Source organism: Bipolaris maydis, assembly GCF_028858645.1.
Source record: "Bipolaris maydis strain C4 unplaced genomic scaffold PSV08scaffold_3, whole genome shotgun sequence".
Lineage (NCBI taxonomy): Eukaryota > Fungi > Ascomycota > Dothideomycetes > Pleosporales > Pleosporaceae > Bipolaris > Bipolaris maydis.
This window is the reverse complement of record NW_027093859.1, coordinates 1756816-1777555: the sequence shown is the minus strand read 5'-3', so window position 1 is coordinate 1777555 and position 20740 is coordinate 1756816. Positions and strand designations below refer to the sequence as shown.

At 49.0% G+C, this 20740-nt stretch overlaps 8 protein-coding genes across 8 annotated transcripts; 4 read left to right on the top strand and 4 right to left on the bottom strand.

Annotated features, from left to right (window-relative positions):
- Positions 1–41: 41 nt before the first annotated feature.
- Positions 42–4811, top strand: PSV08DRAFT_408054 (uncharacterized protein; the record flags this gene model as incomplete). Its single annotated transcript, XM_014221993.1, has 3 exons — positions 42–104; positions 158–2146; positions 2225–4811. The coding sequence occupies 3 exons, from the start codon at positions 42–44 to the stop codon at positions 4529–4531; spliced, it is 4359 nt and encodes a 1452-aa protein (XP_014077468.1). The 3' UTR covers positions 4532–4811.
- A 2031-nt stretch (positions 4812–6842) lies between these two features.
- Positions 6843–8103, bottom strand: PSV08DRAFT_386366 (uncharacterized protein; the record flags this gene model as incomplete). Its single annotated transcript, XM_014221992.2, has 3 exons — positions 6843–7563; positions 7660–7899; positions 7933–8103. 3 exons carry the CDS (start codon positions 8101–8103, stop codon positions 6994–6996), a joined length of 981 nt encoding a protein of 326 aa, XP_014077467.1. The 3' UTR covers positions 6843–6993.
- A 786-nt stretch (positions 8104–8889) lies between these two features.
- On the top strand, positions 8890–9991 carry PSV08DRAFT_399863 (uncharacterized protein). Its single transcript, XM_014221991.1, has 3 exons — positions 8890–9162; positions 9345–9713; positions 9834–9991. Exons 1-3 carry the CDS (start codon positions 8982–8984, stop codon positions 9944–9946), a joined length of 663 nt encoding a protein of 220 aa, XP_014077466.1. The 5' UTR covers positions 8890–8981; the 3' UTR covers positions 9947–9991.
- Positions 9992–10201: 210 nt separating this feature from the next.
- PSV08DRAFT_399862 (translation machinery-associated protein 16) lies at positions 10202–10955 on the bottom strand. Its single transcript, XM_014221990.1, has 2 exons — positions 10747–10955; positions 10202–10693 (listed from the first exon to the last, which is right to left on the bottom strand). The coding sequence occupies exons 1-2, from the start codon at positions 10916–10918 to the stop codon at positions 10326–10328; spliced, it is 540 nt and encodes a 179-aa protein (XP_014077465.1). The 5' UTR covers positions 10919–10955; the 3' UTR covers positions 10202–10325.
- Positions 10956–11254: 299 nt separating this feature from the next.
- Positions 11255–13723, top strand: PSV08DRAFT_408053 (PIN domain-like protein; the record flags this gene model as incomplete). Its single annotated transcript, XM_014221989.2, has 3 exons — positions 11255–11267; positions 11314–11461; positions 11512–13723. 3 exons carry the CDS (start codon positions 11255–11257, stop codon positions 13523–13525), a joined length of 2175 nt encoding a protein of 724 aa, XP_014077464.1. The 3' UTR covers positions 13526–13723.
- A 783-nt stretch (positions 13724–14506) lies between these two features.
- On the bottom strand, positions 14507–15757 carry PSV08DRAFT_197318 (glycoside hydrolase). The gene is made up of 2 exons (XM_014221988.2): positions 14945–15757; positions 14507–14883 (listed from the first exon to the last, which is right to left on the bottom strand). Exons 1-2 carry the CDS (start codon positions 15678–15680, stop codon positions 14687–14689), a joined length of 933 nt encoding a protein of 310 aa, XP_014077463.1. The 5' UTR covers positions 15681–15757; the 3' UTR covers positions 14507–14686.
- A 2214-nt stretch (positions 15758–17971) lies between these two features.
- PSV08DRAFT_173052 (uncharacterized protein) lies at positions 17972–18759 on the top strand (the record flags this gene model as incomplete). The annotated part of the gene is made up of 3 exons (XM_014221986.1): positions 17972–18296; positions 18380–18561; positions 18652–18759. The coding sequence occupies 3 exons, from the start codon at positions 17972–17974 to the stop codon at positions 18757–18759; spliced, it is 615 nt and encodes a 204-aa protein (XP_014077461.1).
- Positions 18760–18979: 220 nt separating this feature from the next.
- Positions 18980–20232, bottom strand: PSV08DRAFT_408051 (uncharacterized protein; the record flags this gene model as incomplete). Its single annotated transcript, XM_066093792.1, has 5 exons — positions 18980–19248; positions 19286–19355; positions 19401–19650; positions 19729–20136; positions 20182–20232. The coding sequence occupies 5 exons, from the start codon at positions 20230–20232 to the stop codon at positions 19170–19172; spliced, it is 858 nt and encodes a 285-aa protein (XP_065949605.1). The 3' UTR covers positions 18980–19169.
- Positions 20233–20740: the final 508 nt, after the last annotated feature.

The following is a 20740-nucleotide window of genomic DNA, read 5'->3' as shown; positions in this document are numbered from 1 at the left end:
TACTACGCGCCAGAACCTGTTCGGCCTGCAAATCCTGCAGAATGTCGAAGAGCCATGCGCCGGCGGTAGAGGTTGGGGCTGAGGTGCCCGAGATCGAGACGGAGGTAGCTTCACCTGCCAGCACGCAAACCACCTCCCAAACTGACAGCGCATCCAGCATCTAGGCTTCAAAGTCCTTAGCAACGGAAAGCAAGGCCCCAAGAAGGTCAAACTTCTTCCCCAACCATGGCCTGCCGACAATCTGCCCTCGGCCTCGGCCAGCCTCCTCTCCGTCGCCTCCAAGCCTGGTCTCCTCGCAGCCGCTGGTCCCAATATCCTTGTCGTCGCATCTACCGACGCCGTGCGCAAAGCCTTCGAGGGCAAGACGACAGCCGACGACATTGACAAGCCCGATGATCCACGACTCGAAGAACGCGACATCGACGTCGTGTCAGACTTCACGCCTGATGTCACCATCTCCACCGAGAACCTGCGTCACGTTGCCTTCTCTGCCGATGGAGACTTCCTCGTCGTCACTCCCGAACAGCAAGCCTCCATTTCCATATTCAGCGTCGCCGAGGTCGTCAAAGGTAGGAAAGATGCCGAACAGACTGTGCAAACAGACGCGCCCGTCCGCGCCCTACTCCCAAACCCGGCCCCTGAATTCGAACATTTCTTCGCTATTGTCCTGGATTCTGGCAAGCTCCAGATATGCAATGTGACGGATGGTGCCAAAAAGACGATTCGCGATGCCCACGTCAACTGCGCTGCTTGGAGTACGCGCGGAAAGGCTGTAGTCTCTGGTTCAACCGACGGTACCTGCGCCATTAACATGACCAATGGAGAGCTCAAGGGCGTCATTCCTCGCGCACCGGATGTCGATGAGAACTACGAAGTGACGGGAGTGACATGGCTGAACACGGAAGAGTTTCTTGCGGTCTATTCAGTCAAGGACCAAGATCCAGAGAATCCAGAACCCAAGAAATTTAGTGTCATCAAGTCCGCGAAAGGTTGGGGATCCTTCACATACCATGCTTTCGCCTGGGATCCTCTTCCCGAGGCGTTTGAACCTCCGCGACGACCCCTTCCTGCCCGTTTCTCATCCACGCGACTACGAAACTGGAAGCCCGATCTCGAAGACATGCTGATCATAACCTCCTCGCACGCCGACTCAATCGCTATACTTGCTTCTACGAGCAACAAGATCTCTCCCGATCAACAAAACCTTAAGGAGCTTATGTTGGTCAACGTTGATGACACTAAGAAGGCCTCTGTGCCGCGTACAGCATATGGAGAAGATGAATTGGACAGCGTCTTTATTGGTGAAGCACTGGATCTTTCAAGCAAGGAGAAGATTTTGCGTCCAATCCCTAGTCTGGAGGAAATCAACGAAGCTCCTTGGCCACTGCCGGCTTACATGGCTCTGACCCATGAAGGTCTTCTCACAGCTTGGTGGGTGGTGTGGAACCGCTCGATTGAAGCTGGCGAGCGCTATCCGGGTCTCATCTTCAAGAGCGAGTCTACACAACGAGAGCCAACTACCACACCCCGCGCTCATACCCCTGCATCCAAACTTCCTGTCGCTACCTCAACACCATTTGGACAGCCTTCCACACCTTCACACACACCTTTTGGCAAGTCTGCAAACACTCCTGGAACTCCTGGAATTCCCCACTTTGGCAATGCTGGACACAACTCCCCATCCCCTGCTCTGATGAGGCCTACGCCGCCAGGCTTCGGCACACCTGGCTTTGGAGCTTCAACGTCAAGCATACCCACGCCTACGTTGAGCAAACCTCCACAGCCTGCGTTCGGTGCACCGACTGCAGTGGGTGGTGCTGGGAAAGCAGCCTTTGGTGCACCATCTGCAATTGGTGCAGCTGGCGGCTCTGGATTTGGTGCAGCGGGCAGTATGGGCAACAAGTCATCTCTATGGGGGACGCCTACCCAAAGTTCTGAGGCCAAGGCCAATCCTTTCTCTGGGGGTGGAGGAAACTCATTTGGATTCGCTAAATTTGGACAGAATGGGGGTACATCGAGCTTTTCCAGCTTTGGCAGCGCTGGCTCTGCCCAAGCAAGTTCAGGATTTGCATCACTTGGACAAGGTCAACAAAAATCTGGTTTTGCTAACCTCAAGAGTGAGCCGAGCTTTGGTTCGACAGTCACTGTAAGTTCTGGAACCGGATCGTCGCTACCTTCTTGGGGCAACACACCCGCACAACAGAGCAGCTCTATCTTCGGACAGCCGAGCAAGTCTTCTTTCAACACAGCTTCGTTCGAGTCAAAGGCATCTGATATGAGTGACGCAAACGACACGCAGGGTCGGAAGAGAGACGAGGCTACACCGACACCTCAGGCCCCAGCATCACAGGGCTTGTTCGGGCTTGCTGGTGGCTTCAAACTTGGCACAACATTCAAGAGCGATGGCACTGCTACTGACGATCCGGCAAAGCCAGCTGCGCCTGCGAATGGCTCGTTCTTCGGAAGCGACTTTGCTAACACGCTTGGGAAAACGGGACTTAAACCTCCGGCTACACCCGCGAGCGAGCCCCCACAGTATGTCTCCACCACACCAGCGTCGCCACCAAAGCAGAAGTTGTTCCCGAGTGACACTCCTGCCAAAGACAGCGCAACCCCCAAAGCAGCACCTCCTGTACAGGAGCCGGCTACCCCTTTCGACGACGCCCCTCTTCCACCAGACTTCACCAAGTCAAAGCCATCGAAGGTCGATGACGCACCACTCCCTCCCGATTTCATAACTACCAAGCCTTCGCAGTCAAATGGTGATGATTTGCCCCCGCTTGCAGGTAGTCCAGGTGTCGAAGTGGAAGCTCCCAGTTCTTCGGTCGAGGCGTCTCCAATTGGCAATGGAGAAAACCACAGTGATTACTCTGAGGATGACCAGGACGATGACGATGACGAGGAGCCTGATGACACCTATCCACCAAACAACGCCTCAAAATCATATCAACCAAAGATTGGTACTCAATCAAGCTACTTCCCCCCTGCGCCAACTCCTCCTATCATGAAGTCTGGAGGTACCTCGCAATCCGGACGAAGCACATCACCGACTCAGACCTCTTTGTTTGGACAGCCCTCTAAGCCCAATGGGAACCAGCCATCGTTTGGAGGTAATTCGTTGTTTGGACAGCAATCTGTCAAGGCTCCCTTTGGCAGCAGGCCTAATTCGTCGTCTGCATCTGCGAAGCCTCCTTACCCACCTTCCGCCACCAATCGCTCTCAAAACCTTCGCTCACCCAGTCCAATGCGCCCCAGCTCATCTTCTCGCTTCCGACGTGAGCCTCTGGTCGCACCTGGGGCTTCCCTTAGCTCTTCTCTCCAAGGATCCAAATCACCAACACCCCAGCCGCAGGTTTCCGATCTGGAAGACGAGGAGGACGAGAGAATGCGTGCCCAGCTCGCGCAGCCCATCGAGCCAAGCCGTCATCTTGAGGAATTCGTAGCATACCAGAACTACACAGGGGGCAAGTCGCCTAATAAGTCTGGTCACGCCGCTCAGATTGAAATGATCTACAAGGACATCAATGGTATGGTAGACGCTTTGGGCTGGAACATGAGGTCGATCAAGTCCTTTACTCTATACCATCAGCAACCTCAGCCTAACCACCAAATCGATCGAGGCATGCTGGAAGATATCTTGTCCCAAGGACATGATGGATTGTGGTTCGAGAAGTTCACACTGTGCGAGATACAAGCATTGAAGTCTCTCGAGGAAGATTTAGAGCAGGAGCTTGACGCTGGCCGAGTGCAGGACGTACTCGATAAACTAGCACAGCTTGCTCGCCTCCTCCACGAGAAGGCTAGGCTGATGACTCGTCTCAACGATATTCGTCGCCAGATCATCAACCGCAAGGATCCTGAAAGGATCGAGGCGCTTCGCAAAGCACCCTTGCCGAAGGAGCTTGCGGATGGACAAAAGAGTCTGCGCAATGACTATGCTCAGCTGCTCACATCGCTGCGCAAGGCTGAAGATGCCGTTGCTGTCCTTCGTTCTCGCCTTGCTACTCACAATGCTCAGGCTGGCAGCACCAAGGCAATGCCTTCTATGGAAGCTGTCAAGAAGACAATCTTGAGACTAGCCAATCTTGCGGAGCAGAAGAATAACGACATTCTCGTTCTCGAGGCGCAAATGCGTAAGCTGGGTCTTGCCGAACCGAGCCATCCGTCGTCTTCCTCTTCACGCACTGGCACACCACGACAATCTCGCCGGACCAGTCTGCGTCGCAGTGTCGCCGACACACCATATGCTACACCTCCTACGGGCCACAAAAAGCTCACTCTGACTGAGTTAAACCGTCGCGCTCTTACGCCCGAGGTTGACAATACGCCAACCCCCGGGAAAGGCTACGGCTTGTTTTACACACCTGAAGGTAGCCCCGCAGCCGGCGGAAAAGACATTGCTCGTTTGTCAGACCTCGTTGACGAGAACATGGATACTTTGAGGGAAACGGCAAGAAGCAGGAAACAAGTTGCCAAGAACCTGAAAGGTGTTCTTCTAGAACGAGGAATCAAGGTCACAAGAGTCAATTGAAGGAGAGTGTTAGAGGATGTGGTTGAAAGGTCAAGATTGGTAATTTTGGAATCATGATTGTGTGTATGATTAAGCGTTTTGGTGATACATTGCTGCGAGGTGTTTTATTTGGATAGCGATTGCATCGAACTAGGCGAGGGATTTACGTTGAAGAGGAAAACAAACGTTCGTTCACAATGGCGATTGCGCGATTGGATTCTTTGGTTGAAGATGCATTTCTCAATTCGTGATGCTTATATTGGTTTTCTTGATTGGTTTGTATTCATCTCACATATGCGAAATGTAGAGACTTGCAAAAGATGATTGTCCACGCTCGTTACAGTGCCTAGCGAATGCGGCTACCCCTTAGATGCTGTTATCATAGCATTTACGCCATGTAGTAAGTAGAGCGTAGCCTTTATAATTAAGTACTACTGAAATTTAACAAAACGCGCTTTTTATAACTAATATATGTACTATCACTTTATTGTAAAGTATATCAGTACAAACATAGTTAGTGTAATATAGTATAAAAAAGAGAATTAATATCTACTAACCACTAAGCTATGACACGATTTCATAGCTTAATGAGAGGGCGATAAAAGGGTCTGTTAGGCCACGAAAGAAGGCATTGTACAAATCAGCGCTCGGAGACGAGGGTGCAGGCGCAATTTTTTTTACAGAGTAGATTGTGGAAATTCGGAAATGGCTATGACAGATCATTTTCATAGAACTATAGTAATATTCGTTACATGCATAGATTTTGCAGTTGCTAAAAGTCAAGGTACCTCTCGTTTGTCCCGGCACACAGTGTGTCTAGCCACGTAGGGACGGACTTTAGATAGTATTCAGAAAACTTTTAGTTAACCAATTTACTCGGTTTTCTGCCCTTTTGTCATATATTTCGACCTAGTAGACTCTTCAGCGTTTCAGCCGTAGTAGCAGCAGCAAGTTCTACAAAGAATCGAATTAAGAACCTTCTCGCAATTAACGTCTAGTATACTTACTGCCACAATGCACCACAGCAGGAGCCACGACTATAACCACATTGCTTGCACTATTTACACGGTTAAACAAATTCTTAGTCCCGTTGAATACTTTGGGGATTCACGCGGTCATTGCAAAGTTCACCACCTCCAAAAAAAATGACAGGAGTTGGCACCACAGCCAGCTGAGGTTTTCGCCAAGAAAGTATTATCTGGTTCTACAACCGCGCCAGAGATACCCTCTGGCATGTTTGATACTTTATTTTCAGAAGCTAATCTCGCGTCAGCTCCTAGAACCACTTTAGGCTGTCGTCGCGACCTTCTTGCAGAAGCTCTGGCCATACGTCTTAGTTATTAAAGTACTGTCTTAGAGCGTTGTTCATCTCTATCTGCGTGGGTGGTCGATGCATAACACAATTGTGTTCTTGAAGTCTAAAGGGTCTTCAGAATTAAAAATTAGTTACATATCTATAGTTGTTGTTTCTCCTTCCTTTTATGCACATCCTATTATATCTACGTCTGAATACCTTTCAAGCCTTCTTTCAGCACAACACATAGTTGCTCCACTATAGTAGGTCTATAGCTTACGCGCGAGCTGTTATGCCTATTTGTAGCGTAGCCCTAGCTAAGTATGCGCACGTTAGGGAGTAGGTCGCGCAGCTCCTTGATACTATCGACGCCGCTACCTGGGGTCTACGTCTTCTCGTATTGCCCTTCTTTGAATGGAAGTCTAAGAGCCGTCGCATCGTGTTGTGTCAGGCTAAGCCACACAGTGCTAGAGGCCACTTTAGACACGTAGGAATCACGGTCGAGGAGTTCTGAATTTGTATGTATGGTTATTTAGCCTAAGTAGAGTAACTAAAAGTCACGCAAACGTATGACCCAGGAAGCTAAAAACAGTTAAGCTTGCCTCAATCAGTAGTAATCCGTCTAGTAGCTGTCATCTGCTGCTGGCCCCAGTGTTCGATGTCACGTATGAAGCGCCGGGCGACGCCAATTTTTATACCTCGTGAGATGAAAATTCCGGATATTGGTCGTCATGAAGCTGCTGCAAGTCGAGTCCGTGCTCTAGAGCCATCTCGCACATGTTCCGAATGTTGCAGGTTCGACTAATGAGTGGATCTTTTAGGTACGTCACTTCTATCCAAAACCCACTGGCCGAGTCATATGTATTAAGGAATAAATATGATTTTCATACAAGGAAGTACTGTTTGTCAGAGGCCTTTGTTAATATTTCATTCAATTCCATACTTGTCATCAGCGAACCCAGCACATACGCTGATAGTATATTGGAACAGCTCTCCGCCCACAAAAAAGGGTATATACAAAACAAGATAAAAGAATAAACCAGAGTATACAAGATACCGAGAACCATAAAAAGCACAACCCAGCCTTCTTCGTAAGGAAAAAAACATCTTACTCCTTATCATGCTCCGCCACATATCCCATATCCACCGTATGCCTAACAGTATCATACGTCGCAATCGCGAAGTTACTCTAGCGACTCAAAATCGTCTTCGGATTAACATACTTGTAGTACCGATTCAGCCCAAAAGCATGCAACATGTACGTCGACGAAAAATCCATCTCCCACTCAGCTCTCCTTCTGCGATTCGTAATCGCCACCTCGTAAATCTCCATGGCATCTGTAGAATTCGTCGTCTCGGGCACGGGTGACGCAGGCTTATCGTCATTGGGCATGAACAGCGGATGCGTGCTATCCTGGAACCAGTGGGTTGGGGCAAAGGCGGTGCAGTCGAGGATCAGGACTTCGTAGGGGATGGGGACGAGGCGCTCAGCGACGTTGGTCATGCTTTGCATGTTTGCGGCCCATTCGCCGTTGAAGCCGGCGTGCTGCTCGCGGACGACGATGCGGGCCATGGTGCTGTTGGGCTTGGTCATGAAGACGCCGTTGTTGATTGTGCCGTTTACGCCGCTGTGTTCGCTGGCGCCGCCGTAGTGGCGGCCGCCGATGAAAGCGAAGCCGGTTGTCAGGAGCGGAGTTAGAGGGCGTAACGGGAAGACGTCCCAGTCCATGTAGATGCCTCCAATTTTCTTGTTGGCTTCCTAGCGCAGAAAATCGGATTTGTGCTGGATGGCATCAATGTGCTGGTTTTCGTTTGTGCCGGCAAAGTTGGGCGCGTGGACGGGGTTCTAGACTACGAGGTTGGCGAAGGTGTTGATGACGGATTTAGTCCACCTGTCGCCTTTTTCACTGGCTTCGTTGATCTCAGAGGGGCTGAAGTCGGTGTGGATGTAAATTCGCTCGGGTTTGATGTATAGGACTGCGGCGCAAATGTTTAGGAAGCTGGAGAAGGGGAATTTGAGGACGGATTTTTCGTCCTTGATTTGGACGTAGTGGACTATGCTTGGTATGCTGCCGTGGCCGGATGTGTCGGTAGACTGAAATATGCCGTATTATCTTGCTTTCTCTACGGGGTTGACAAAGAGTGCGGAGACTGAGAGGGCGGCGATGATGCAGGCGCCCGTTATGAGTGCAATGCGAGTGCGTGAGCGGTTATTGGGAGCATTGCTGAAGGGCATATACTGATATAGGCCGCTTTGGGGCTTGAGAAAGCTATAGTACGAGCGCAATTGATCCAACATGGCGGTTGAGTGAGGAAGCAAATGGGCCTACCGTAAAGAAAAAAAAAGACTCAATGAAATGCATAAGGGAATGAAAGAAAAGGAGCTGGAAACCGTTGAGAGAAAAAGAGATGAAATGTCTGACGCCCAGAGTTTAACGTTTGAAGTCAGGATGATGCTGATCATAGTCCGCGTCATGTTGTGAATAGGACCTAACACAGTCTGACATGAACGAAGTTAATAAGGTAAGGAGGAACACTAGATGCACGCAAGATCTGAGTTGAGATGATTGATCCCAATTTTTACGTGAGGGAATTCTTAGTGAGGTTTCTGGCGATCCGCATATATATCTATATACTAGCATGGCTAAGAGAAGGTCCTTTTCCGAGCGGAAGCGCGCGGGTCCTGGCAGATTGGCATAATAGGCTGAATTTCATACAGTAGTCCCGCATTCGTATCTGGATGTAAGCAATCTACGAGTGGGGGTACTGCCCCTGCCATATCTCTGTGCATCGCTTAGGCCTGCGAAAATGAGACATGCGATCTCAAGACGAACCCATTGCACTGGGATATGGTTTTTGCTAATTCAAAACAATGCTGTACAAAGGGGTCGGCTTTTCTCGAAGGTATATGTTTCTTCACCTGCCAAAATGAGATTGTGGTGATGCCGATATCTGATTTGGGATATACCAGTTACAACTGCCGGATGTTTGTAATGTCGCTGACTTGCCCGATCCTCGGAAACAAGTAAGCAGAATCAATGGTCATGTGACACGCGCTACGTATTTAATGCGACTTGGCGACATGCGCCAGGTAGCGCCTCTCATAGCAGCCCTCCTCACATCGTTATTGAATAAACCTGCCATCATTTCTATCACTTTTAGAAGAAAATTTCCAAAATGCTGGATGTAACCACTGAAGTTGTCTATCTGCCATTCAGAACAGGACTGGATCTGTCGATGGGCGAGAAGAAAGAGCATTGGGAAGATACCCTTAATACTATTAAGAGACAACCTGGCGCGATAAGGGTGCTTTGGGGAAGGCAGATTGAGCACCCGGATACAATTCAGCTGGTAATTGGTATGCTGTTTTCTTTTTGATAATATCTGGGAACGCTGCCTTCCTTCCTCCCTCCGCCACACGTTCGCTCTTCCATCGCGCTAACTACATTGAGACTGGGCATCGATGGACTTCCATAAAGCATTCATGGACAGCCCAATCTACCAGCCTTTCCTGAAAAAAAATGGATGACCACCTTCTAGCCGGGACACCAGTCCTATATCATGCCAAATTTCCCTTTGCGCAAAGCTCATACGGTGATCCGTTTACTTCTCCTGTGACCGAATGTATCGCCAGCTTCTTTCCCGCAGATTATCCCGAGTCACAGTATGAAACCAAGTTTACTACTTTCCGGGAGCAAGCCATACAGACCAAGGATCTTGCCGCTGATGGGGTCATTGGCGGATGGAGTATTGAAAGGCAGTCGCATGAGGCGTTGGGAGAGGGAGTAGAGGGAAAATTATTTATGATTTTCATCGGGTGGCCAAATGTAGAGGCACACATGGCGTTTCGGGAAACAGAAGATTTTGCAAGAGTAATTCCGCATTTGAGGGATGGGCCGGTGGGGAAGAGTATGTGGCATGTGGCGTTGAAGGAGCATAAGTAAAGACATTGCTTCTGGGCTGGAAAAGGGCCAAATGGACTTCGGCTTCATATGTCATTTCTTGAGATCTAGCTCTTCTTTTTGGCAGGTTATTCTTTGCAGCTCCGAACCGGAAGGAAAATGTACAGCATGGCCGATATGCTGCTCAATATCTTGTATTCCTTCGATATTGCATCCATATCAATCTTGTACTCCAAATAGATTCACAGCCCCCCTTCCGATAACTTCCAGATTTGCAACATCCTTCAAGATGGGTTGATAGCTGTAGTATGTCGTTAAAAAATCGCTTGGGAATATGTCAATGAAGATCCGATTTGTTGGCAAATTCGTAAAAAGTGTCGGTCAAAAGTGTTATCAGAGATGGTAAGATTAGAAAACCCGGTCTCCTTTGGGGTGTAATTACCAGGCTCTCAGACGGTATGGTATAGGCCAAGAAAAGAACTGGAGCTGGAGTATCCGGGAAGGAAGCCCTATTCTTTGCCCATTCGATGTGGGATAGTCGGACAAGACCAGAAATGTCCTTCCAAGCGTCGATGATAGACTGTAATCCGTAGCTTGATGGCCGAGAGAACATAGTCACTCAGGACATACCCTTTGGTGGAAAACTGGACTCGCGCTTGAACCCCTCCTTTGAAATCCTGCAGAATTTGAGCATGGCCAGCTGAGCCCACATGCCGTTCCACTCCTTCAGCTTGCGCAGATTGGCTGCATCCTCGAGATCCGGTACCCAGAAGCCAGAGGCGTACTCGTCCCGCTCGGTCTTTTGATTAATTTCAAGCAGATTTTGGCGCGTGCTTGGCGGCCTTCCTGGACGGCGTTCTGCTTTAAGTTTTGCCAGCTCTTCATCATCTCTGCCAACATAATCCTCAATCATGGCCTGGACTTCGGCCACGCTAAGTGGCGATTCATGCTCTGTGGTGTATGATTGAAAAGATTTTATCCGAGACACTACTATATGTTAGTCAACTGTATACCCACATCCCAACATCAACTACACATACAATATGTGCGATTCTGATTTTCTCGGATTTTGCTCAGGCGGTTCAGCTTATCATCTCTTTGCGCTGCGCTTTGTAGGCGCTTGGTGTCCCGGCTGCCCTCGTGGAGGTTTGGATTCTTGCCCTTCTTCTTGGCGATCTGCTTGTGTACCTTGTCGAGGCGATTGCTGACCATTTTGACCTTTTGCCGTTTTTGCAGCACTTGTTGGTGTATGGGGCAAGAAATTTTGGATAATGCGTCGGGGCTCGGCGCTGGTAGTCACGCTAGCCGCTGGACTTGGTTAGCGTGTTCTTAGCGGGGCGCGTTCCTGCCGTGGGCGTGGAACCGCGATGAATGCTCCACTGCTGCATTTAGACTGTGACGGCTCTTTCTTTCCATACCTCTCTTATACACTTGGTCTGGACGGCTTCTCTCCTATTGACACGTCTGCATTCCACACCAGCATGCTGTCATAGTGTTCGTACTGCCGCCATTGTATAGGCTCGACGCGTGAGCGGCAAAGGGTCCACAATGGGCATCTCAGGTCAGCGCACCCAATCGTAGGCTGTGCATCGCTAATAGAGGAACAGGACTTCTCCCACTGCTGAAGTCAGTCCAGAAGCCAGGCAGTCTTAAGAAATATGCAGGCCAGACTATTGGTGTTGACACTTATGGCTGGCTGCACCGTGCAACTGCTGCCTGCGCCATTGATCTGGCCCTAGACAAGCCCACCACAAAGTATGCAGCCCCTGGCCCAGTGAGCGAAAGGTGTGCTGACAGTCTAATAGATATGTCGATTTTGTCATGCATCGTGTTCGCATGCTCATCCACTTTGGTGTTACCCCTTACCTCGTTTTCGATGGCGACAATCTCCCAAGCAAGGCAGGTACCGAGAAGGGTCGAAGAGAGAGAAGGAAAGAAAGCAAGAGGCTGGGATTGGAACTTTTGAAAGTTGGCAAGGTAGCCCAGGCGCAACAGGAACTTCAGAAGAGCGTAGATGTGACGCCAGAAATGGCGCGAATGGTTATTGAAGAGCTGAAAAAGAACAACATCCAATATGTTGTTGCACCATACGAGGCCGATTCACAGCTTGCATATCTCGAACGCAAGGGAATCATTAACGGCGTGCTTTCAGAAGACTCCGATTTGCTCGTCTTCGGAGTCAAGTGTCTTATCACGAAGCTAGACAAGTATGGAGAGTGCATTGAGGTCAACCGGAATCATTTCACAGCCTGCAGAGAAGTCAGTTTCGTAGGCTGGTCCGATGCCGACTTTCGAAGAATGGCCATCTTGAGCGGTTGTGACTACCTGCCCGGTATAGGTGGGCTTGGTTTGAAGACTGCCCATCGAATGCTACGCAAACACAAGACTGTAGATCGTCTTGTCAAAGCCGCCCAGTTTGATGGAAAGCTTAAAGTACCTGCTGGGTTCATGGAATCGTTCGACCAAGCAGAGAAGACATTCCTTTACCAATGGGTCTACTGCCCAGTTGAAGAGAAGCTTGTCAACCTAACGCCGCTTGGTGATGGGGTAAATCTTGCCGACATGCCGTACATCGGAGAGGAGGTCCCACCCCACCTTGCCAAAGGTGTCGCTTTAGGCGACCTGTATCCGCGTTCGAAGCTTCCAATGGAAGTTGCTGGCAAGTCTAAATCCAACATCCAGCCGCTGGCCCCCTCCCGACGGTCTTCAGCGATTATGCAAACGCCCGATGCAAAGAACATGAAGTCAATTGACTCCTTCTTCAAGCCCAAGCGCACACCCTTGGCTGAGTTGAGCCCGAACCTCTTTACTCCTTCACCAAGCCAGCAAGTCTTGCTTGAGCAACAACGTACCAGTAGTGGCTGGGCTGCAGTGCCAGCTCCAATTTCGCGACTACAACAACAGTATCCTCCACCTCCCAGTACGGCACCCCAGCCCCGGCGTACAATAACAGATCCTATTGGAGGCCGGCGGTCGGTCCCTCCGTCCAAGAGACCCCGGCTTTGTTCGGATTCTGTATTCGACACTCCTACCGCTGGCGGTGAAGATGTTGTGCGAAGTCAGTTCTTTGCATCATCCACGCCAGAACCAAGTCCAACGTTACATCGTCGGAAGAAGAGCAGGAGAAAGACCGACCAGGATATTCAACTTTATTCGGACGACTCAATCCAAGAAGGAGAAGTGGAAGCTGCTGATTTGGAGCAGACTGCATCTCAGCGGAAGAACAAGTTGCGAGTCTTCAGTGATGTGCAGTCAAGTATAAGTAGCGAATCACAGTCAACGACATTTTCGAGAGGTAGTACGGCTCAATCTCAAGAGACCGCCGGTACATCCACGCCGGCATCATCTCCCGGCAGCCCAGAACCAGAGTCATCCTTTAGCGCAGCGATATCTTCTCAACTCAGCGATTTGCGGTCAAAATTTACCTACAAGGCCCCAGGCATCCCTTCGCCGACAAAAACAATGCCCCGGGTTCCTAAAGCTCGTCTTGATAGGCAAACTACTGAGGCTTCGCGGCCTACGCCACTGTCGCTCGAGTCTGGTTCAGCATCTCTTCCCGAGACACCTGCAGAATCAATTCTCCCTGGTACGCCGCCGCCCGCAGATGAAGAAGTGGATCTGGTGGACTCTGCTTGGGCAGCTATGGAGTCTGAGGTTGTTGTTGCTGCAAGTTCACCGCCTCCTGTAACGCCTGCGAAGCGGAGGCGATCGTCGTTGAAAGGAAGCGAAGATCTGCTTGTACTAGATAGTGATGTGGAAAGCGTGTGTTCGCCGCGGAAGCCCATGTTTAATCTTGCTCGTTTTGCATTTGCCGGATAGTCTTTTGCACGTTTGCAAAAAAATTGTGTATTATTACGATGAGCATGAGTTGCTGTTTGGCGTTTTGGTTTGGGCGTGACTTGGGTGGGACTATGGTTATTTGAAAATCAGCGTAGCGGGACCAGAGACTTGAAGTATTGTGACATGGATCTTTAACTGTACATATCATACTCTTAATACCCATCTGTTCCTGAATTGCCAATGCTTCTTTCCACAGTAGTACTATGGGCAACCTAGATATGCCACAGACCTCATTGGTGAATGACAAGGAAATATGAGCATGCGCTCGATTCCAAAATCTCATCTGCAACACTGGTTTTGAGTGTTGCCTATGCAGATCAAGCAGTTTCACACGATACATATTCCTTTACGGTGGAATATTCGCACATCTTACAGCGTGTAATTGAGCTAGTCTTTAGTCTCAACCAAAACCTTGGCACCAGAATACTTCATTGAGACCATACGTGCAAATAATGCACAAAGCGACCCTATTTCCATACACGTTACGGGTATTGCGTATGGACAAGCCACGTCTCTTACAAATAACGATTAATTTCTTGTGAATTCTTTCCAACATCAGAAAACAATAGTAAGTAACTATCTATTATTTTTCCAAGTCTTACGCCATTAGATGTACAACTACACAGTAGTCTCTTTCTCATGCAACCCACATGTTAAGCACTTTCGCAACCACGACAACTGTGACACGTGCTCAACCTTGCCCCTTATAGCGAGTGGCGCAGCTGCGAAATAGCTCGCATTTACATGGCTAGGCTAGTTGCGAGGGGCGGTGGGGGGAGACCTGGAGCTGAACCTATTTGGGATAGGACAACCATTTAATGGTAGCCTTATTCTTTACTAAATTCACGCCAAGCATCTAGTTACCAAGTGTTACTGCAGGAACGTCAAAGTGGGAAAAGTGGGGTGATGGTTTCAGACCCCCCTTTGTTTAGGTATTGGCATTACATCGTGGATTGTAAATTAGTAAATCATTTGATTTGACTTTTTGGATATTATGGGACTATGTATCCATAGCATGTATGATTTGACTAATTTTCTACTACTTTTGAATTATGTTTTGTACAGATGCAGTGCTGATTATGTTATCCAATCGTAAATGTCGCTTTTTTTTTGGGGGGGGGGGGGCAAGGACTAATTCATCTAGCAAGTGAGGTCAAAGTACGGTGTGCTACTCTGAAGAGGCGTGATGGCGAAAGACAAATCAGTCTGGCCAGCATTGGCATCCTTGAGGGTGTACCAAAAGGTAGAACGCACACCAAAGAGGGAGCAGCCGACTTCTTTCCAGTAGCGCTTCATGTTTTCGAGAGAAGCAACGGCATCGCGACTCACGGGTCCAACTGTGAAGTGAGTTAGCAATTGTGATTTGTTTAGAATTGTTTGGAATCGTATATAACTTACTTCGTGGCCAACCAGTCTCAGTGATGATGACTTCCTTGCCGTCTGCTACGCTCGCAGTCTGGGCAACAGAGTTGAAAAAGTTTTCACGTGCCATATCAATGGAGTTTGGCCTGTCGCTCTCAAAGTAGGGGAATGAGTTGTGGCCGAGCCAGTCCACGGCGCGGGCGACGCCACGGTTCTCCGCCAGAGTCCAGGCAGTCCATGTGTCTACATGGCCAACGGGGCATTTGGCGAGTCCAGTTCCACGAACCCAGTCACGGAGCCAACCGATGTATCCCTCGATTTCAGCACCAGTAGCACCAACGCCAGCGTTGTTCTTGATTCCCTGCTCGCTGCTGCGGTACAAGTCCTCAGATCCTACACTGATTCCAATAATCCTGTCTGTGAAAGGGGTGCCCAGATCCCTAGCAGCCTGAAGAAGGGCGTTGAGTTCTCGCTCATAAGCGGCACGTCCGGCACTGGCCCAGAGACCTACAAGGATCCTGGTATCGGTATCGATGGCTGCGCGGAAGGCTGAGATGGGCTCTGTTTGGCTACCGCATTGAATCGATGTGTACAGACGTGCTGTGTTGAAGCCAGACGCTCCAGGAAGGGTCTTAGCCTCGTTGAAGAAGCGGACGAAGTCGTCGTACCCGCGGCATGAGCCATCTGCGTTGGTGGCACCGTAGTTGAAGCCCTTGGATTGAGCGACAGCAGTGGCCGCTAGAGCGAGAAGTGATGCTGCTTTTGCCCACATTTTAAAAATTATAAGGTAGTTTGATATACTGAACGAATGTTGGGACGTGGGCTTGAGAGAACGGCGTTGGTGTGTGTGTAAAGGAGCAAGAATCAAAGAACAGTCGGAACTTTATCCTGCCATGCAGCCGGAAGTTAAAATAGAATCTTGTCCCTGGGCCATTGTGGTTGGTTGCATGCCAAACTCAAGGATGACGCGGACGAGGCTCATTCCTTTTGTGTGCCAAGGGCTGTTGAATGGCGATCTGCCAAGTACCGTGCTGGGCGGAGAGGTCTACGGAGTCTGGGCCTGAGGCACAAAAGCAGTATATGTTGTGCAACAAATGTGATTTGGGGTACTTTCTGGAACTCCTGTGCACAGCAGACGGAGATGAGGGATGCAGTGAGTGCGAGACAGGCCCATGAATGGCGTGAGGCGGGTTACAAGGACCCGTAAGCAGGACCGAAGGCGCCGCGTTGAGCCGATCCCTTTCGCACAAGCGTGTATCGCGGATGCGCCCGTGTGAGATGGCCACGACAGCGCAGGATGAAATGCTGGCACATGCAGGTTCCAGAAGCGCAGGTCCTTTCGCGAAACAAAACATGGATACGCTTGGTTGTAGTGTCAACATGGCACATGAAACCCCCGACGCCGACCATCAACCACAGTAGACCCTGGACGGGGATTTCTCCAATCCATGACATCATCCATCAACATGTTTGCTTTATACGGATAAGGCTGCGCTTTCGCCCTGCGTAAATGTATTGCCAAGATGCCAAAGAAGAAAATTGCCACAAGAACAATGAAAACGTAAAGCTTTCCCCAACCGCAACCCGAATGCGATCTGTTCACCTAATACAGAAATCAATTCTTGTCCTATCATAAGCTTTCCCCAGGATCCTTTACGGCAGGTCAAATATACGAAATAGAGTTTCTACCAACTGCTGGGCCCCCAGAATGTTAATTTGCGGTCTTATGCTGTTCATGACGAAGACGCATACGCAAATGATATCTAGTAGGAGTGGTGAAATTGTAAAAATAGAAAGGGAGATTGACTTGGCGTGTTCGAGAAATCCGATTCACCCGTTCGAACATCTTGGCCTCCAGCCGTCATACATATTATAGTCCAGCTCCATTATGGCCAAGCGCCCAAGGGGATCGAGCGCATAACCCGCCTCCGCCTAGCATTGCCATGCATGCTCGTCGTTGTAGCCTGACGCGACGGCGACGTCTCTTGGTAAACTGGCATACTCTTTCCTCTTGGCTCCACGTGCTCGATCGTGACTGGCGTCGTACAACTGGGTATCCGTATACGGCGTTCGCCACCGACTCCGCCATTGATATCGGGGTAATCTCCATCCGTTGCATCTTGTTCCTGCTGGGCGGTACTATTCTTGCCATCAAATCCGGAAATGTTAACTAAATTTATTGCATCGGCTTGGCGATCAAGGGGGCCTTGTAATTCGATAGCGAGGACGTTGGAATTGTATATACCGAAGAAAGGAAAGGTACTGGATAACACTTCTGGCTTTCAGCCTGACTGTCAAAGATGCACACAGTTGCGCACTCACGGCCGAACGAAGGACTAAATCATATACACCAAGACAATAAAAGCCGAGAAATGATCTGATTGAGGATAAGAGCAAGACTGGAAATATCGGCCCATGTGGAAGGATGTTTGTGTTTATTACCGTTGAGAAGATGGCTTAAACACTACCTAACCCTCTCTTTAGTGGTACAGCCGTTTATCGGGTGACCAAACTCCTCATTCTACTAGTTATATACGACAGAGTTCTGCGATGCTTACTGTGCGGACCATATTAACCCCTTTCTTCCTAGGAGCCACTTGTTTCTTAAATTTGTCAGTCATGTTTGTATTTCAAAGCGCATCACCAGTATCGGAAGTCTGTTGCCTAGACGGTGAGTTAACTAATCATGACAACAGACACAGTATGTAGTGCATTTCGGACAGGAAGTGCCTTAATGTGTATTTTTCATAGTATGATCTGGTGCAATTATTAAAATACACTGGTTCTGGTTTGGACACCAGCATATCATCTCATAGGCAGTGTATCGATGATCTACGAACCCATACAAAAACGACCGACCCGCAAAGACATATAGCCAAATTACTATCGGCGTGTTTTCAACTCAAAAAGTTTGCTTTTTGTGGTTCAAGCACACGTTCTATGTTCCGAGGGGGGCGTTCGCATACTTGACCAGCCATGACGTCAAGACATCGCGCCCATCAAAAGCAGCAGCATCCTCATAGAGTATACATTGCATGTAAATTCAATAAAACAGTCAATAGAATGACACTTCCAGTAACAGGCAAGTCCGACAAGGACACCCTCGGAGCAAGCCTCGAGACCGAATTCGAGAAACGACCCGACCCCGTATCACTAACCCAGAACCCCGACCCTTCGCAAAACACCTCTTCAGGCGTCGACTACGAACCGCATCCTGAAAACTCGATCAAACTAGAGCCCGAGAGAGAGAAGGTCGTACAATCCATATGCAACTTGTATTCTGGAAGTGCGAGCAAAGACGACATGATGGTGTACGCCAAAGAAGCCGTATACGACGACCCGTGGAGTTACTGCGACACGCGATATAAGATCGCGGGCCAGTGGTACGGTACGTAGCTTGTCAGCTCTCAAAAAAAACACTCCCCCATGCGGTAGCGAAGACGGGAAGCTTTTACTGATGACACGCGCCAGGCATACCTATCCTCATGAAAAGCAGTCGGACTATTAAAACAGAAGTTGTTTCATCAAAGCCCGATGAGATTATCTTCAAGTTGCAGCAGGAGTACACGCCCAAGCCTGTGCCTGTTGCCAAGAAGGTTAATAGTTTGGTCACGTTGACGTTGGATCGGGAGGGGAAAGTGAGGTATCACAAGGTATGTTTGGTTTGAAGTTATTGGTATTTGTAGAGCTCGAGCAGACTACATATGACAGTGATGGCAAGGGGATGTGCTGACTTTGAGTAGGATATGTGGAATGAAAAGGACTATAGTCATGAGGGTTTGGGCAAGATTTTGAAGGAGTTGAATGGGGATCATTTGGCGAAAATCACGAGACCACCAGAAGATCTTTGAGAAAGAGAGGGCCATGAATGGATGGTCTTTTGATTGTATTTTGTGTAATTACTAAATTTGTTATTACCGCGCTTTCGAATGTTAGTGTGTGTTGATAGCTTTTAATCAGAACACGAGTAGGCAGAGATGCAACTACAACTCGATTGTTTGTGTTCTTAACAATTTCAGAGACAGTCAGTGAGTCAGCGCTGATGAATTTCAAGTCGTTTCTTTATTTTAGAAGGTTCGCCGTTTTTTTCTGGACATTTGAATGACTAACATACATCCCTTTGTACCGGAACAACTGGCATAGCGAAACCTTGCGATCTTACCGCTTGGAAGATGCCACACTCATAGAAATGACGTTGGTATCTCCCAGCTTTGGAAATCGCTCAAACCTCTAACCTTCTGATATTACTTTGTGACTTGCCTCAAGCCTTCAATGGCAGATCCCTGCTACTGTCTTGCGCAGTACCGATCCACGAGGTCTCAAGTGTTTGTTTCGATATCCTAGTTAGTGCAGTCTGTTAGTGGGTGTCCAGCATACATGTGATTGGTACTAACCCATTTTGGAAATGGCGTAAAGGTATGCTTGTTCCCAAGGTATACCAGGGAGCCTTCATATCTGTGGAGTTCCAACAACCCAGGGTATATTAGCTAACCTGCACGGGGGCTCCATGCCATATTGCTCATTATTCTCCGAACGAAAACAAGGTCGATCTTTAGCCGCCTGAAAAGCACGAGTAGTTCCAGCCAAGATGTCAAGTACTGTCTGTCACGATCTTCATAGCAATGATATCGGTGCTTCTCCAACGTCTTCTGCACCCCCTTTTCAATCATCTCGTCGATATGCTGAAGAAACAATTCTATGTCAGGGGTCTTTTCGATGCCTCCAAAGGATGTGAGGTGGTACTAGGCTATCTCATACAATATCCACAGGCGCGGCTTGAAAGATGGGTAAAAGTACGAGAAGCCAGTGTTGCGGATCACGCCTGTCATAGTCCGCAAGCCATGACTGAAGTACGTTTCTTCCGGGCCTGATCGTGGATGCTGAGGCAGGCATGTCCAGTCCACCCAGATATATAACCACTCTTGCGGCCCTATTTGAGCTTGGTGAAGACGTAAGGTCTGCCCATCTGGATCGGGATTCTGCCTCTCCCGCCAGAAATGGCTGATAAAAAAGCAATCTTTCCGCTGAACATAGCCTGACATCGCGAGTAAGAGAACATAGTCGTCTAGGACTTCGCGGGACCACTTCCTGAAGCGGTTTTGCGAAATGAAAGCATCTCGACTTTGGAAGAACCAAAAGGTGGCGGAATGGGGACTCTCAGCAAGGAACTCGTCCAATGAGTGATATTCGCTTAACAAGTCCTCATGGAGGTATTTGGAGAAAGGCAGCTCATCGTGTGTGAGGTCATTTCAAGCAGTGATACTCCGACTCACAAGCGAAGACCATGCGGAATCTTGAGTTGGCGTCACACGCGAGAGAGCCATTGCGTGCAGATTTGAAGTAATCCCGAAATAAAGGGGACACCGGAATATGTTATTCCAGAGATTTGGGAAGCTTGTAAACTACATACCATAACAGAGCGTTCAAGCCTTGACACCTGTATTGGGGTGGTCGGGCGAGGATTGGGCGCTGGAGCCTACAAGGCTGAAGTTGCTGTACGTAGGCTCACGTGACGAAGACCTGCATGTGCCAGGACGGTCGAACCCCTGTTATGAGAAAAGATGCGAAATGTAGATACCGGAAGCCGATTCTGCAAGCTTACGTAGAGTGGTCGTAGGGGTGGGCTAGTTCCATGGATTTGCTGCTAACTATTTTCCTTGCTTTAATTTCAAATGGTGAGCGCTGTTAATTCTCTCCATGTGGACTTTAAGATATCACCTCAATACCCAGGACATTGGTTTGATTACTTCACCACATTCACCCAGGCTCAGATTCAAGAATGCAGTTTCTATATCCCCGAATTGGCACTGCTGAAACTATGCTTGAAAAAAA

Excerpts from the sequence above, each read along its gene's own strand:
- PSV08DRAFT_197318 (XM_014221988.2), bottom strand. The coding sequence starts at position 15,680 with ATGTGGGCAAAAGCAGCATCACTTCTCGCTCTAGCGGCCACTGCTGTC. Across the intron at positions 14,884-14,944 it reads TGAGACTGGTTGGCCACGAA|TTGGACCCGTGAGTCGCGAT; the intron begins GTAAGTTATATA and ends CTCACTTCACAG.
- PSV08DRAFT_399863 (XM_014221991.1), top strand. The coding sequence starts at position 8,982 with ATGCTGGATGTAACCACTGAAGTTGTCTATCTGCCATTCAGAACAGGA. Across the intron at positions 9,163-9,344 it reads TACAATTCAGCTGGTAATTG|CCGGGACACCAGTCCTATAT; the intron begins GTATGCTGTTTT and ends ACCACCTTCTAG. Across the intron at positions 9,714-9,833 it reads GGATGGGCCGGTGGGGAAGA|GTTATTCTTTGCAGCTCCGA; the intron begins GTATGTGGCATG and ends TCTTTTTGGCAG.
- PSV08DRAFT_399862 (XM_014221990.1), bottom strand. The coding sequence starts at position 10,918 with ATGGTCAGCAATCGCCTCGACAAGGTACACAAGCAGATCGCCAAGAAG. Across the intron at positions 10,694-10,746 it reads AAATCAGAATCGCACATATT|TGTCTCGGATAAAATCTTTT; the intron begins GTATGTGTAGTT and ends AACATATAGTAG.